Genomic DNA, 14,822 nt, shown 5'->3' on the forward strand with positions numbered 1-14,822 from the left:
TACTTGTTCATTATTATGCATGTCTTCTTATCTTGAACTGTTATTACTACATCATTATCTGTTACCGCTTTATATATATTTTCATCACACTTCTTCCTATCGAGTCTTGGCCGTACACTATCACAGACGATGGCACGCAAGGGTTGTCTTTTACACCCCTCTGAACCTTCTTTCAAAATTCTTCAGTTTCAGAGAATGGCTTTGTCGGGTCAACTAACATAGCTTCTCATAGTTTTCAGTTCAATTCCAAAGTAGGAAACACTCTGCTCTAGCAAACATAAGTCATATTGCATAAACCTTAGGTGTGTCGGTCATTGGCATCCACACAAGATTAGAAAAACCGCCCTAATGTCAACGGGTCATGTACCCAACGACATAACTTCTATGGATAGAATAAACAATCATGATGAGACACTCGATATCCGAAGCAAACACTTATCAAATCCTTTTTCTCTACCCACTTCAGAAATGGAAATCAACCAAACTATCCCCAAGATCAAAATGGTGATGGGAGAACCTGCCATGACCCAAACTGTCCTCCGTAGGATGTCGTGACGGCACCTAGTCTCTAGGACTAGGTAAGGCTAACACACAAATAAGGAATTTACTAAAAGTTAACTGCATAGAATCAAGGCAGATATTACAGCACGAAAGGAACAAGGATTAACATGTTAACAAAACAAACAACTAGGACAAGTACAACAAATAGAGAAAGATCAACAAGGGCCACTACCGAGGTACCGCCTCGTAGTCCCAAATCACAAAAGTAACTCACAGTCTTTCCTTATATCACTGCGAGAGCCTTTACATATTGTTTTAATAATCATTTTTTCCGAAATAGCATCCCGTATTTTAGCCCACCTTATCACACCGCATGGCCTCTAGTAGTTCCCCTACTAGCCACGCGTATCAAGCCCAACTTATCTCACCGCATGCTTTTCAACTCCCAGACTTTATACCACCACATGCGTATCAATATCACAACATGTCACAAATCGCACCTCAAGTGGCAAATATCAAAACTTACCAGAGAAGCCAAACAATACAGGATTTCACAATAAGGAGCCTTCGGCTCAATCACAATGTACACAAAGTCTCAACAATAACAACCGGAAGAATAACTCAATTGAATGATATTTCACAACTTAACACTTTGGCTCAGTAGGAATCACGGCCTTTGCAACTCAATACTAATTTAAACAACAAGATATTCCAAGAATGACAATTTCAAGTAAGGAATTCAATAGTTATATAATGAATACGAAATAAAGGAAACAAGAACTTCAAATAAACATGTAGGGCAATTGGCAAGTACGAGATAAGACAAGTAGACATGTGAAATTAGACTAAAATGATGACTATAACATGTTAAGGCAACTCAATTAAGGCATAAAAGGCATCTACACAGCTAAAACCAGAAATTTCAACATTTAGCCCGTGTACACATTCGTCACCTTGCGTACACAGCTTTCACATATCACACTTATCACAAACAATACCAATTCTAAGGGGTAATTCCCCCATACAAAGTTAGGCAAGTCACTTACCTAAAACCATGCTAACTCAATCAACTAGAAGGCCTTTCCCTCGATTATCCAACTCCAAATGGCTCGAATCTAGCCAAAACAATTTCATTCTATAAATATAACTGTAGGAAACTAATTCAAACAATGAAAATTACGATCTTTGCGAAAAATTAAAAATTCAACCCAAAATGTCAACCCGGGGTCGCATCTCGGAACCCGACCAAAATTATAAAATTCAAACACCCATTCGATATCGAGTCCAACCATACAAGAATTACCCAAATCCGACCTCAATTCGCCTTTCAAAACTCAAAAGATTAGTCTAAAGAAGTTTCTACCATTTTTCCCCAATTTCCAACTCCAAAACACTAATTTAATGATGAAATAAACAATAGATTCATTAAATTAACCAAAACCAAGTTAGAATTCCTTACCCCCAAAGTTTTCCTTGAAGAACCCTCAAAATATCGCCTCCCACCAAGCTTCGTAAGTCCAAAAATGAATTATGAACCAAACCCTCAAAATTTTCCCTTTTATGCCTAGGTAATTTGCCCCTGCAACCTAAATACCGCTTCTACGAGAATAAGGCCGCAACTGCACATGCGCACCTGCGTTGAAAACATCACTCATGCGAACCAGCTCGCAGTTGCGCTTCCTTCCATTGAAGAAGTGACCTCGCTTCTACGACCCCATCTGGGCTTGTCCAGCTCCACTTCTGCGGTCCATAGCTCTCTTTTGCAAGTCCTCACTTGTGGCCATGCCCTCTGCAGGTTCGATGACACCAGAACCTGGACATCTTCAGCAATCTAACAAGTCTAATTTTGTTATGATTCGATCTGAATCACACCCAGGGCCCACGGGACCTAGTCCGAATATACCAACTAGTTCCAAAAACATAACGGACCTACTCGAGGCCCGAAATCACATTAAACAACATAAAATCTACAAATCGCAACCCAAATTCAAGCCTATAAACTATGAACTTCCAAATTCTGAAACAGATATCGATTCATACCAAACCAACTCCGATTGACTTCAAAATTCGCACACAAGTCATAATTGACATTACGTACCAATTCCAACTTCCTAAATTGGGATCCGACCCTGATATCAATAAAGTCAACTCCCGGTCAAACTTTCCAAAATCTTCCATTTTCCAATTTTCGCCAATTCATGCCGAAACAACATACGGGCCTCCAAATCATCATCCGGACACGCTCCTAAGACCAAAATCACCATACAAAGCTATTACAACCATAAAAACTCTATTCTGGAGTCATCTTCACACAAGTCGAATGACAGTCAACCTTTATAACTTAAACCTCCAGCCTAGGGATGTATACAACTCCAAAACTCACCCGAAACCAAAACCAAACACCCCAACAAGTCCCGTAACCACAATATAACACACAGAAAGAAATAAATAGGGGATCGGGGCTAATACACTCAAAATGACCGACTAGGTCAATACATTTTCCCCTCTTAAAACAAATGTCCATCCTCGAACGACTATAGAGACATACCTGAAGTGGCGAAAAGATGAGGATAACGGCTATGCATATCATGCTCGGTCTCCAAAGTCGCCTCCTTAACTGGTTGACCTCTCTACTGAACCTTCACTAAATCAATGTTCTTCGCCCTAAAATTTCGAACCTGCTTGTCCAAAATGGCAACCGGCTCCTCAACATAAGACAAATCCTTGTCCAACTGCAATAAGACGAAGTCTAACACATGAGATGGATCACTGTGATACTTCCAGAGCATCGAAACATGGAATACTGGATGAACTGCAGCTAGACTAGGTAGTAGTGCTAGAATGTACTCCACCTCTCCAACCCACTCAAGAATCTCAAAAGGTCCAATATACCTAGGGCTCAACTTTCCCTTCTTCCCGAACCTCATAACACCCTTCATGGGCGAAACCCAGAGCAAACCCCGTTCCCCAACCATGAATGCAACGTCGCGAACCTTCCAATCCGCATAACTCTTCTGTCTAGATTGGGTTGTGTGAAGTCGGTCTTGAATAAATTTAACCTTTTCCAAAGCATCCTGAACCAAATTTGTACCCAATACTCTAGCCTCACCCGGCTCGAACCAACCCATCGGAGACCGACATCACCTCCCATACAAATCCTCATACGGAACCGTCCGAATGCTCGACTGGTAGATGTTATTGCAGGCAAACTCCGCAAGCGGCAAGAACTAATCCCAAGAACCCCCAAACTCCATCACACACGCACGAAGCATATCCTCCAATATCTAAATAGTGCGCTTGGACTATCCGCCCGTCTGAGGGTGAAATATTGTACTCAACTCCACCTCGTGCCTCACTAATTCTATATGGCTCTCCAGAACCACAATGTAAACTGCGTACCCCGGACAGAGATGATGGATATCGGCATGCCATGAAGCCTGACAATCTCACGATTATAGACGTGAGCCAGTTTCTCTAAAGAATAAGTAGTCACCACTGGAATGAAATGAGTTGACCTGGTCAATTTATCCACAATTACCCATACGGCATCGAACTTCCTCTGAGTCTGTGGGAGCCCAACAACAAAATCCATAGTAACCCACTCCCCTTTCCACTCTGGAATCTCTAGCCTCTAAAGCAATCCACCTGGACGCTGATGTTCATACTTCACCTGTTGGCAACTTATGCATCGAGCTACATACTCCACTATGCCCTTCTTCATTCTCCTCCACCAATAATGTTGCCTTAAGTCCTGATACATCTTGGCGGCACCCAGATGAATGGAGTACACAAGCCTGCCATGTATTCGTAACACACTGTCATCCCCAATAGTGACCTCATTGGCATCATCGTGTTGAACTGTGTCCTCGAGGACAAGAAAACGGGGGGTCTTCATACTGACGATATCTGATGTGATCATATAGAGATGGACGATAAACCACACAAGCCAAAACTCGACTCATCTCAGAAACATCCAATCTAACAAACCGATTGTCCAAGGCATGAACATATAAGGCTAATGGACTATCTGCTACCGATAGATATGCTAAACTACCCAAGCTCTCTACCTTACAACTCAAGTTACCGGCCACCACATTGGCCTTTCTGGATGATATAAAATGGTGATATCATAATCCTAAAGCAACTCTAACCACCTCCACTGCCGAAAGTTAAGATCCTTCTGTTTGAACAGATGATGTAGACTCTGGTGGGTGATATAGACCTCACAAGGGACACCGTACAAATAGTGCCGCCAAATCTTCAAGGCATGAACAATAGATGCTAACTCAAGGACATGGACATAATAGTTATTCCCGCGTACCTTCAACTCTCTAGATGCATAGACAATTACCCTACCGTCATGCATCAATACCGCACTGAGACCAATACGCGACGTATCACAGTACACAGTATAAGACCCCGAGTTCATAGGCAACACCAACACTAGGGTTGTAGTCTAAGCTGTCTTGAGTTTTGAAATCTCTCCTCACACTCCTTAGTCCGTCTGAATGGAGCACCCTTCTTGGTTACTCTGGTCATAGGTTCAGCAATAGATGAGAAACCCTATACGAATCGACGGTAATACCCTGCCGAACCAAGAAAACTCTGGATCTTAGTAGCTGAAGACGGTCTGGGCCAACTCTACATTGCTTCAATCTTCTTCAGATCTACCTTGATCCCCTCACTAGACATTACATGACTTAAAAACGCCACTGAATCAAGCCAGAATTCACACTTTGAAAATCTTTGCATACAACTTCTTTTCTCTCAAGGTCTGAAGCACAGTCCTCAGGTGCTGCTCATGATCCTCCCTGCTCCGAGAGTACACTAGAATGTCGTCAATGAACACAATGACGAATGAGTCAAGATAGGGTTGGAATAAACTGTTCATCAAGTGCATGAATATTGATGGGACATTGGTCAACCCAAATGACATCACAAGGAACTCGTAAGGACCATACCAAATCCTGAAGGTAGTATTCAGGATATCTAGCTCCCGAATCGTCAACTAATAATTGCCTAAACGCAACTCAATCTTAGAGAAACTCTAGTACACTATAGCTGATCAAATAGGTCATCCATGTGTGGCAATTGATATATGTTCTTCACTGTAACCTTGTTCAACTAGCGATAATCAATACACATGCGTATATCACCATCCTTCTTATTTACAAACAAGATTGGAGCACGCCAAGGTGATACACTGGGTCGAATGAAACCCTTATCAAGCAACTTCTGCAACTGCTCCTTTAACTCTTTCTGCTATGGTGGGGCTATACAATATGGAGGAATACAAATGGGTTGAGTGCCCGGTAACAAATCAATACCAAAATTGATATGTCTGTCGGGTGACATGCCCCGAAGAGCCGCCGGGAATACATCTGGATAATCCATCACTACTGAAACTGACTCCACGGTAGGAGTATCAACACTTCCATCTCTTATATATGCTATATACACATCACACCCCTTTCTAACCATCTGTTGTGCGTTAAGGAATGACACCACCATGCTAGGAACATAATCTAAAGTAACTTTCCACTCTAACCGTGGAAAACTTGGCATAGCCAACGCCACCGTCTTGGTGTGATAATCGAGGATAAACTTATGGGGAAACAACCAAACCATGCCCAAAATAACATCAAAATCTACCATACTGAGCAACAATAAATCTGCTCTGGTCTCAAAACCACCAAGAACAACTAAACACGGTCAACAACAAGGGAATCTCCCATAGGTGTGGACACATAGATAGGAGAACTCAAAGAATCATGGGATACACCCAAATATGGAGAAAGGTAAGATGATACATAGGAATAAGTGGAGCCTGGATCAAATAAGACTGATTCATCTCTATGACAAACCGGAACAATACCTGTGATAATTGAGTCGGATGCAACCGCCTCCGTCCTAGCAGGAAGAGCACAATATCTTGCTTGCACTCCCCCTCTAGGTCAACCTCTACCTGCCTGACCTCCACCTCTAGCTGGCAGTGCAGGTGGAGTGGCAACTGGTGCGGTAACTATGGCATGAAAACCTGGTGGAATATGCGGAGCCTATGTATTCTGTGAAGGAGCACCGCTCATGAGTCTAGGGCAGTCTTTCACCATATAACGAGTGTTTCCACGCTAAAAATAGCTCTCGGAGGACGTGGCTGTTGTGAGTGGCTTAGGCCTGATCGGTTGGACTAGCCGCTGAAAGCACCCCGTGTAGGAGGTGCACTAGATAATGGCGGTGTATAATGGGGAACCTGGGTCCTATATATGGCCGGAATATGGCTGGAAGCTGGAAGTGCTGAATAAATAGGGCGACTCACATAGCCCCTACCATGACGGGTTGCAACTGTGGCACGGGCACCACTGTATGTGCCAGAATCTCGAGACCTCTTGGCCTCCCTCTCCTCTCTCTCTCTCTCGGGTGAACATAACCTCCAACCTCCTAGCGATCTCCACTATATGCTGGTATGGGATGTCCATATCCAACTCTCGGTCCATGTTGAATTTGATACCAGGGTTGAGCCCCCCCGATAAATCGACAAACTCGCTATCTAACAGTATCAGCCAAGGCTAGTGCATTCCTGGACAAATCACTGAACCAGACTGCATACTCTGATATGGTTATAGAACCCTAACACAACTTATCAAACTCTGTGCGCGATGCATCCCTAAGACTCTGGGGAACAAACTTCCTCATAAACATATTTAAGAATTGATCCCAGGTGAGTGAAGGTGCCTCGGCCGGGCAACCCAACTCATATGCCTGCCACCACTAGTAAGTCGCTCCCTTAAGCTGGAATGTAGTGAAAGCAACCCCACTGGACTCCACAATTCCCATAGTATGGAGGATATAGTGGAACTCCTCAAGAACACCCTAGGCATCCTCTGTCATCAAGCCATTGAAAGTAGGAGGGTGGTACTTTGTGTACCTCTCGAGCCTGAGTTGCTCCCCCTCAGAAGATGTTGCCCTAACCTCGGGCTAAAAGGAGGCAACCGACTGTACTGGTATGACCTCTGGGACCTGTTCAACCTGGAAACGCTGCTCTAGGGTAAGGGCTGCAGGACTCTGTGCTCCTCCCCTGGCCTGAGATGTGGGAGGAGAAAGTAGGATCAACCCTGCCTAAGCTAGAGTACCAAACATGCTCAGAAACTAGGTGAGGGTCACCTAAAGTGCTGGGGCAGTAACAGGCATGTTAGGTGCCTGCTCTCCAACTGGAGCTACTGGTGGCGCCTCTATAGAAGATCGTGTTGGTGCTCTGGCTGCACCACATGGACGTCCTCGGCCTCTCGCGGCTCTAGTAGGGGGCGCGGGTTTCTGGTCATCTGATCCTGTTATACGTGTCCTCAACATCTGCAAGAGAATAAAAAGACAGAAATTTGGAATCTCAAAGAAAACAAATTCGCACGATAAGGAATCAAAGAAGTGAAGCTTTTCCTAATAGTTCCATAACCTTCCGAAGATAAGTACAGACATCTCCGTACCGATCTGCGAGACTCTAATAACCCTTCTTGTGACTCGTAACACCTATGAACTTAGAGCTCTAATAACAAATTGTCACGACCCAAATTTCCCCCATAGGATGTCGTGATAGCACCTAGTCTCTAAGACTAGGTAAGCCTAACAAACATGCGGAAATGAATGAAACAATAATTTGAAAATCTCAAAACTCAACAAAATATATAAAAATGAGATCTCTACAGCTCAATGTGTATACAATAGCCTAAAACCCGGTGTAGTACAAGTCACAATCTCTATGACAATACCAAAATCATTCCTATACAATTGTGTCTGGTAAAGAAAGAAAAATATAAAAAAAAGGGATAGAAGGGGACTCCAAGGCATGTGGACGTGGGCAGGTGTACCTTGAAGTCTCCAAATGCAAACTTAGCTAACTAGTGTCGGGACTGATTGGAAGCACTTGGATCTGCACAAAAATATTTGCAGAAGCGTAGCATGAGTATACCACAACGGTACCCAGTAAGTATCAAGCCTAACCTCAGTAGGGTAGTGATGAGGTCAGGTCAAGGCCCTACTGGAAAAAATAATAAGAAACATGACGAAAGATATAACAATACAATGGTAATGACAATGGAAATGAAACAAATAAGGAATTTACTAAAAGTTAACTGCACAAAATCAAGACAGGTATTATAACACGGAAAGAACAAAGATTAACATGTGTAAGGAAACAAACAACTAGGACAAGTACATCAAATAGAGAAAGATCAACAAGGGCCACTATCGAAGTACAACCTCGTAGTCCCAAATCACAAAAGTAACTCGCAACCTTTCCTTATATCACCGCGGGTTCCCCTACCGCGCGTATCAAGCCAACCTTATCTCACCGTATGCGTTTCAACCCCTAAACCTTATACCACTATATGCCTATTAATATCACAACGTATCACAAATCACACCTTAAGTACCATATATCACAACTTGCCAGAGCAACCAAATAATAACAGAATTTCACAATAAGGAGCCTCGGCTCAACAACAATGTACACAAAGTCTCAACAATAACAACTAAAAGAATAACTCAATTGAATGATATTTCACAGCTTAAAACTTAGCCTCAGTAAGAATCACGGCCTTTGCAACTCAATACTAATTTCAACAACAAGATATTTCAAGAATGGCAATTTCAAGTAAGGAATTCAAAAGTTAAATAATGAATACGTAATAAAGGAAACAAGAACTTCAACTAAACATGTATGGCAATTAGCAAGTACGAGATAACACAAGTAGACATGTGAAATTACACTAAAAATAATGACTATAACTTGTTAAGGAAACTAAATTAAGGCATAGAAGGGATCTACACAACTAAACTCTGCAATTTCCACATTTAGCCCGTGTACACACTCGCCACCTTGCGTCCACGGCTTTCACATATAAAAAAAAACACCAACTCTAAGGGGTAATTCCTCCACACAAGGTTAGACAAGTCACTTACCAAAAACCACGCTAAATCAATCAAATAGAAGGCCTTTCCCTCGATTATCCAACTCCGAACGGCTCGATCTAGCCAAAATAATTTCATTCTATAAATATAACTATGGGAAACTAATTCAAACAATGAAAATTACGATCTTTGCGAAAAATTAAAAAGTCAACCCAAAAGGTAAACTAGGACCCGCATCTCGGAACCCGACCAAAATTTTAAAATCCAAACACCCATTCAATATCAAGTCCAATCATAAAAGAATTACCCAAATCTAACCTCAATTCGCCTTTCAAAACTCAAAAGTTTAGTCTAAGAAGTTTCTACCATTTTTCCCCAATGTCCAACTCCAAAATACTAATTTAATGATGAAATTAACAATAGATTCATGTAAATTAACAAAAACGAAGTTAGGATTCCTTACCCCCAAAGTTTTCCTTGAAGAACCCTTGAAATATCGCCTCCCACCGAGCTCCCTACCACAAACCATGCTAAATCAATCAAATAGAAGGCCTTTCCTTCGATTATCCAACTCCAAACGGCTTGATCTAGCCAAAACAATTTCACTCTATATATATAACTATGGGAAACTAACTCAAACAATGAAAATTACGATCTTTGCGAAAAATTAAAAAGTCAACCCAAAAGGTCAACTCGAACCCACATCTCAGAACCCCAACCAAAATTATAAAATCCGAAAACCCATTCAATATAAAGTCCAACCATACAAGAATTACTCAAATCTGACCTCAATTCGCCTTTCAAAACTCAAAAGTTTAGTCTAAGAAGTTTCTACTATTTTTCCCCAATTTCCAACTCCAAAACACTAATTTAATGATGAAATTAACAATAGATTCATGTAAATTAACAAAAACAAAGTTAGGATTCCTTACCCAAAATATTTCCTTGAAGAACCCTCGAAATATCGCCTCCCACCGAGCTCCCTAAGTCCAAAAATGAATTATGAATCAAACCCTCGGAATTTCCCTTTTTCTGCCCAGGTAATTCACACCTGCGACCCAACTGCCGCATCTGCGGAATTCTTATCGCAGGTGCGGCCATGACTTAATTCATCACCCTCCGTTTCTATGGGAACAAGATCGCATATGCACATGCGCACCGGCGCCGAAAATGCCCTACCTGCGAACCAGCTTGCACCTGCACTTCCTTCCATCGCAGAAGTGACGTCGCTTTTACGGAGACCAGCCCGCTTATACGACCCTAGCTGGGCATTGCAAGCTCCGCTTCTGTGATCCACAGCTCACTTTTGCAAGTATGCACTTACATCCAGTCTCTCCGCAGGTGCGATGGCCTCAGAAGCTAGAAATCTTCAGCAATCATACAAGTCTAATTTTGTTTTGGATTCGATCAGAATCACACCAGGGACCCCGAGACCCCACCTGAATATACCAACTAGTTCCAAAACACATAATGGGCCTACTTGAGGCCGAAAATCACATCAAACAACATAAATTCTACGAATCACAACCCAAATTCAAACCTATGAACTATGTACTTTCAAATTCTGAAATCGATGCTGATTCATCCAAACAAACTCCAATTGAATTCAAAATTCAAACACAAGTTATAATTGCTATTACGTACCTAATCCAACTTCCGAAATAGGTATCCAACCCCGATATCAATAAAGTCAACTCCCGGTTACACTTTTCAAAATCTTGCATTTTCCAACTTTCGCCAATTCATGCTGAAACGACCTACGGACCTCCAAATCAACATCTGGACACGCTCCTAAGACCAAAGTACCACAGGGAGCTATTGGAACCATCAAAACTCCATTCCAGAGTCATCTTCATACAAGTCAAACTACGGTCAACTTTTATAACTTAAACCTTCAACTTTGGGACTATTTGTCCCATTTCACTCTAAAACTCACTCGAAACCAAAACTAAACACCCTGACAAGTCACATAACCATAATATAACACAGAGAAGTAAATAAATAGGGAATCGGGTCTAATACACTCAAAATGACCGGCCAGGTCGTTACAACACCACACAAGCTAAAGCAATGGTGGAAAGATATCCACCGAGAACATGGAGACGAAATTAGGACACACCTCGAAGCACTGGCTGCCTTGCTAAATATCCGAGCTGACAAGGTGCTTACTCACCTGCTGATAGAGTTATGGGACCCGGCCGAGGTGGTGTTCAAGTTTGTTGATTGTGAGTTAGTACCAATGTTGGAAAAAGTCACCAGTTTCATGGAGCTGCTATTTATAGGGAGGAAACCGATACTACCAGTCACCATGCCCAGCTATAGGTTTCTTGATGCTTTGGGTATGGAAAATAGTCGGGGTTCGAGAAACATCGAGGATGGATGGGTAAGCCTGATCAATTGTTCGATAGGTGCGAACATTGTGAAAGCTATGAATGGTACTTGGGAGAATGTCAATGTGATCAGGCAACGTGGGAGAGTCTATGGCCCATAACCTTCTCTTTGGCGCTACTGGGGTGTTGGTTTTCCCGCAAAGAAGAGGACGGATCAATATCAATGCTACTCGTGGTTCTAGCAATATTGTGAGGCAACCTCCAAGCCATGCTGGTACCTATGGTGTTAGCAGAGATTCTCAGAGATTTATCCTCATGTTCCCGGGGATATGATTTCTTTAAGGGTTGTAACATGCTGCTTCAAATCTGGGCCACAGTGTATTTCCTTCAGCGAGAGGCCACAGTTGACTATTTTGTGAGCGTCAGCAACATGATTCGAAGTCACAACGAAAGGATGAGACATTGGGTCTCCCCACACGGACAGAAAGAGTGGAGAGAGATGTTGACTAACTTAAATGGAGAATGGGTAAATTGGAAGATGTCATGGCTAGGCAAAAGAGCAATCCTAAGGACTCCTCAAAAATATTTCATCAAGCTGATAGGACTTGAGGGCATCTAGTTCAAGTTTCTCACGCAGTTCAGATTGATTTAGGATGTACCTCTCTGGATGAGGACAACATAGTCTAAGGATGAGTACAACCGGAAGATCCCAATACCAAGGATAAGAAGGATCCAGGAAGAGTGGAATGATCTGGTCAAAATGCCAATGGGTCAAAACTCGTGGTGCACTCCGGATTATTATGTCTGGATCAACAAAGAAGACGAGATATCCCGACCAAGCAGGGAAGGAATAGCCTGGCTGGAGGACGCAGTGGTGCCTTTGCAAATTTATCATGCGATATTGTCACACTATCTTGTGACTACCTCTATGCACTGCCAAGTGGTCTCAGGATCAATTGATCACATGTTGCCACCCGCCGATGATAATGATCGAGTAGTAGAGTGTATCCAGATAGAGTCCGAGACAGATCCAAAGAAAGATCCTGAGGAAGAATCTGAATTCAATGATGATGGAAGGAATTTGAAGAAGAACCAGAAGAAGAAGAGGAGATGGCGAATGATTCCGAGGATGGTTACTAGAAGTTAGTTGATTCCCTACCTTTTCCCGCTATGTACCTTTATCCCAAACTTTCTCATTTCCCTAAGGGCAAGTTTGTTTGAGCCCATGTAGTTCTGTGAATGATGGAAAAAATGATGTAACCTTTGCTCTCACTTATTACAATCCAAACACTATCAATGAAAAAAGAATTTGCTTCGGATTTGAATGTGTCAAATCTAATTGTTTGTCAAATATTCGCGACTTAGGCCTACCTCCGGCAAAGAGAGGTCCCATGACTTTTAGGAGACCGTGCTTGCCTGAATACATGAACTAACTGCTCTGTATGCCTATTACTTGTACAAAGGCTGAAACTGACTTCTGCACTTTTTTATTTTTCTTTCTTTTCCTACTTTATTATTACTCCCCAAAGAAACGTAGGTTTGTATTGACCCAAAATCAGCGGAACCATCATACATCCTAAGATTGAAAGGAAAAATGTATGCGACAGATAACCCCATAAAACACGCTCTGGTAATAGCCGGTAGCATAGGGCGATCGGGAGAGAAGGACAATACGAGGAATGATGAACATGTGGCCAGGATGGCCAAGGAGATGGAATCTTTAAGGGGGGAAGTACAACACATCTGGGAATTGGCACATCTAGCCATGAAGACGCTCCCACAACCACCCCATTTTCCTTCTCTAGATTCAATCCTCGACCACTTTCCTTCTACAACTCGCCAATCCAATAATACCCTGACTTTGGTCCCTACCACTCCGATTATACCTCCAGTAACCCCTGAAAACCCACCAAATCCTCTCATACACACTCTTTACATACCAAATTATGATCAAACGCCACAAAACCCACCAGTTACCACCAACATAGTTCACACCCTTCCTTGTGATAGAGTCACCTTTACCACTAACCAAAACCAGTGCATACCCCTGGCACATACTGCTGCACATGAGCGATATGTTCCTCCCATATATGAAGTTTCAAAACCCACCTTCACAGTGCCTTTCACGGTCGGGATGCCTTATAAAATTGACCAATATTCCGAAATGGAGATGGAAGCTAGGTATAAGCATGAGGAATCAATGTATGAGTAATTACGAGCATTGAGAAAGAAAATGAAGAACCTTCAGATCACTCGAGGGGCATAAAGTCTAGACTATGAGGATCTATGTATCCCCCTTGATGTGGATATACCGGTAGGGTACAAGCCTCCGATGTTTGATAGCTTTGATGGGACAGGTGATCCCCATGCACATGTGAGAGCCTACTATGACAAGCTAGTTAGAGTAGGAAGAAACAAGAAATTGAGAATTAAGTTGTTCATAAAGAGCTTTACAGGGGAAGCACTTACTTTCTATATTCGACAAGATCCGCGAAACTGGAGGGCATGGCAGGATATGGTGGAAGATTTCATGAACCACTTGCGATTCAACACAAAAATTACTCCCGATAGGTTTGAACTGTTAAACTTGCAAAAGAAGCCATCCGAATCATTCTAAGAATATGTACGTCAATGGAGATCAGAGGCTGCCAGGGCACAACATCCATTGGACGATAATGAGTTGACTAAGTATTTCATTAGGACTCGGGAAGGGATTTACTTTGAAAAATTATGGGCATGATGGGGAAGAAACTCCCCGGACTAGACAAAATGGGAGATTATTTAGAAGAAGATACAAATTCTAGCAAGGTACAATCCATGGCCGCATTACAAACAGCTAGTAAAGCAATCCAATCAGGATCAATAGGCAGCAAAAAGAAGAAAAAAGAGGAGGTATCAGCAATCGTCCACTATTACCAGTCCAACACACATCATGGAAACACCTCATATTCTCCAAACACCCATTACCCATACCCACCTGCTTATGCTCTAGTCTACAACGCACAACCATATTATAATCCCCAGCATCAATATAACCCACCTCGAGCCCATTCGAAACCAAACCCACCACAACCGTACGCTCCAGTTCAA

At 42.4% G+C, this 14,822-nt stretch overlaps 1 protein-coding gene across 1 annotated transcript; it reads right to left on the reverse strand.

Annotated features, from left to right (window-relative positions):
- Positions 1–3,131: 3,131 nt before the first annotated feature.
- Positions 3,132–3,440, reverse strand: LOC138902422 (uncharacterized). The gene has a single exon (XM_070190288.1). The coding sequence runs from the start codon at positions 3,438–3,440 to the stop codon at positions 3,132–3,134; it is 309 nt and encodes a 102-aa protein (XP_070046389.1).
- Positions 3,441–14,822: the final 11,382 nt, after the last annotated feature.

The sequence above is a fragment of the Nicotiana tomentosiformis genome, chromosome 12 (assembly GCF_000390325.3).
Source record: "Nicotiana tomentosiformis chromosome 12, ASM39032v3, whole genome shotgun sequence".
In the NCBI taxonomy this organism is placed as follows: Eukaryota; Viridiplantae; Streptophyta; class Magnoliopsida; order Solanales; family Solanaceae; genus Nicotiana; species Nicotiana tomentosiformis.

Bases quoted from the DNA above. Each gene is read 5' to 3' on its own strand.
- LOC138902422 (XM_070190288.1), bottom strand. From the start codon at position 3,440: ATGAAGGGTGTTATGAGGTTCGGGAAGAAGGGAAAGTTGAGCCCTAGG.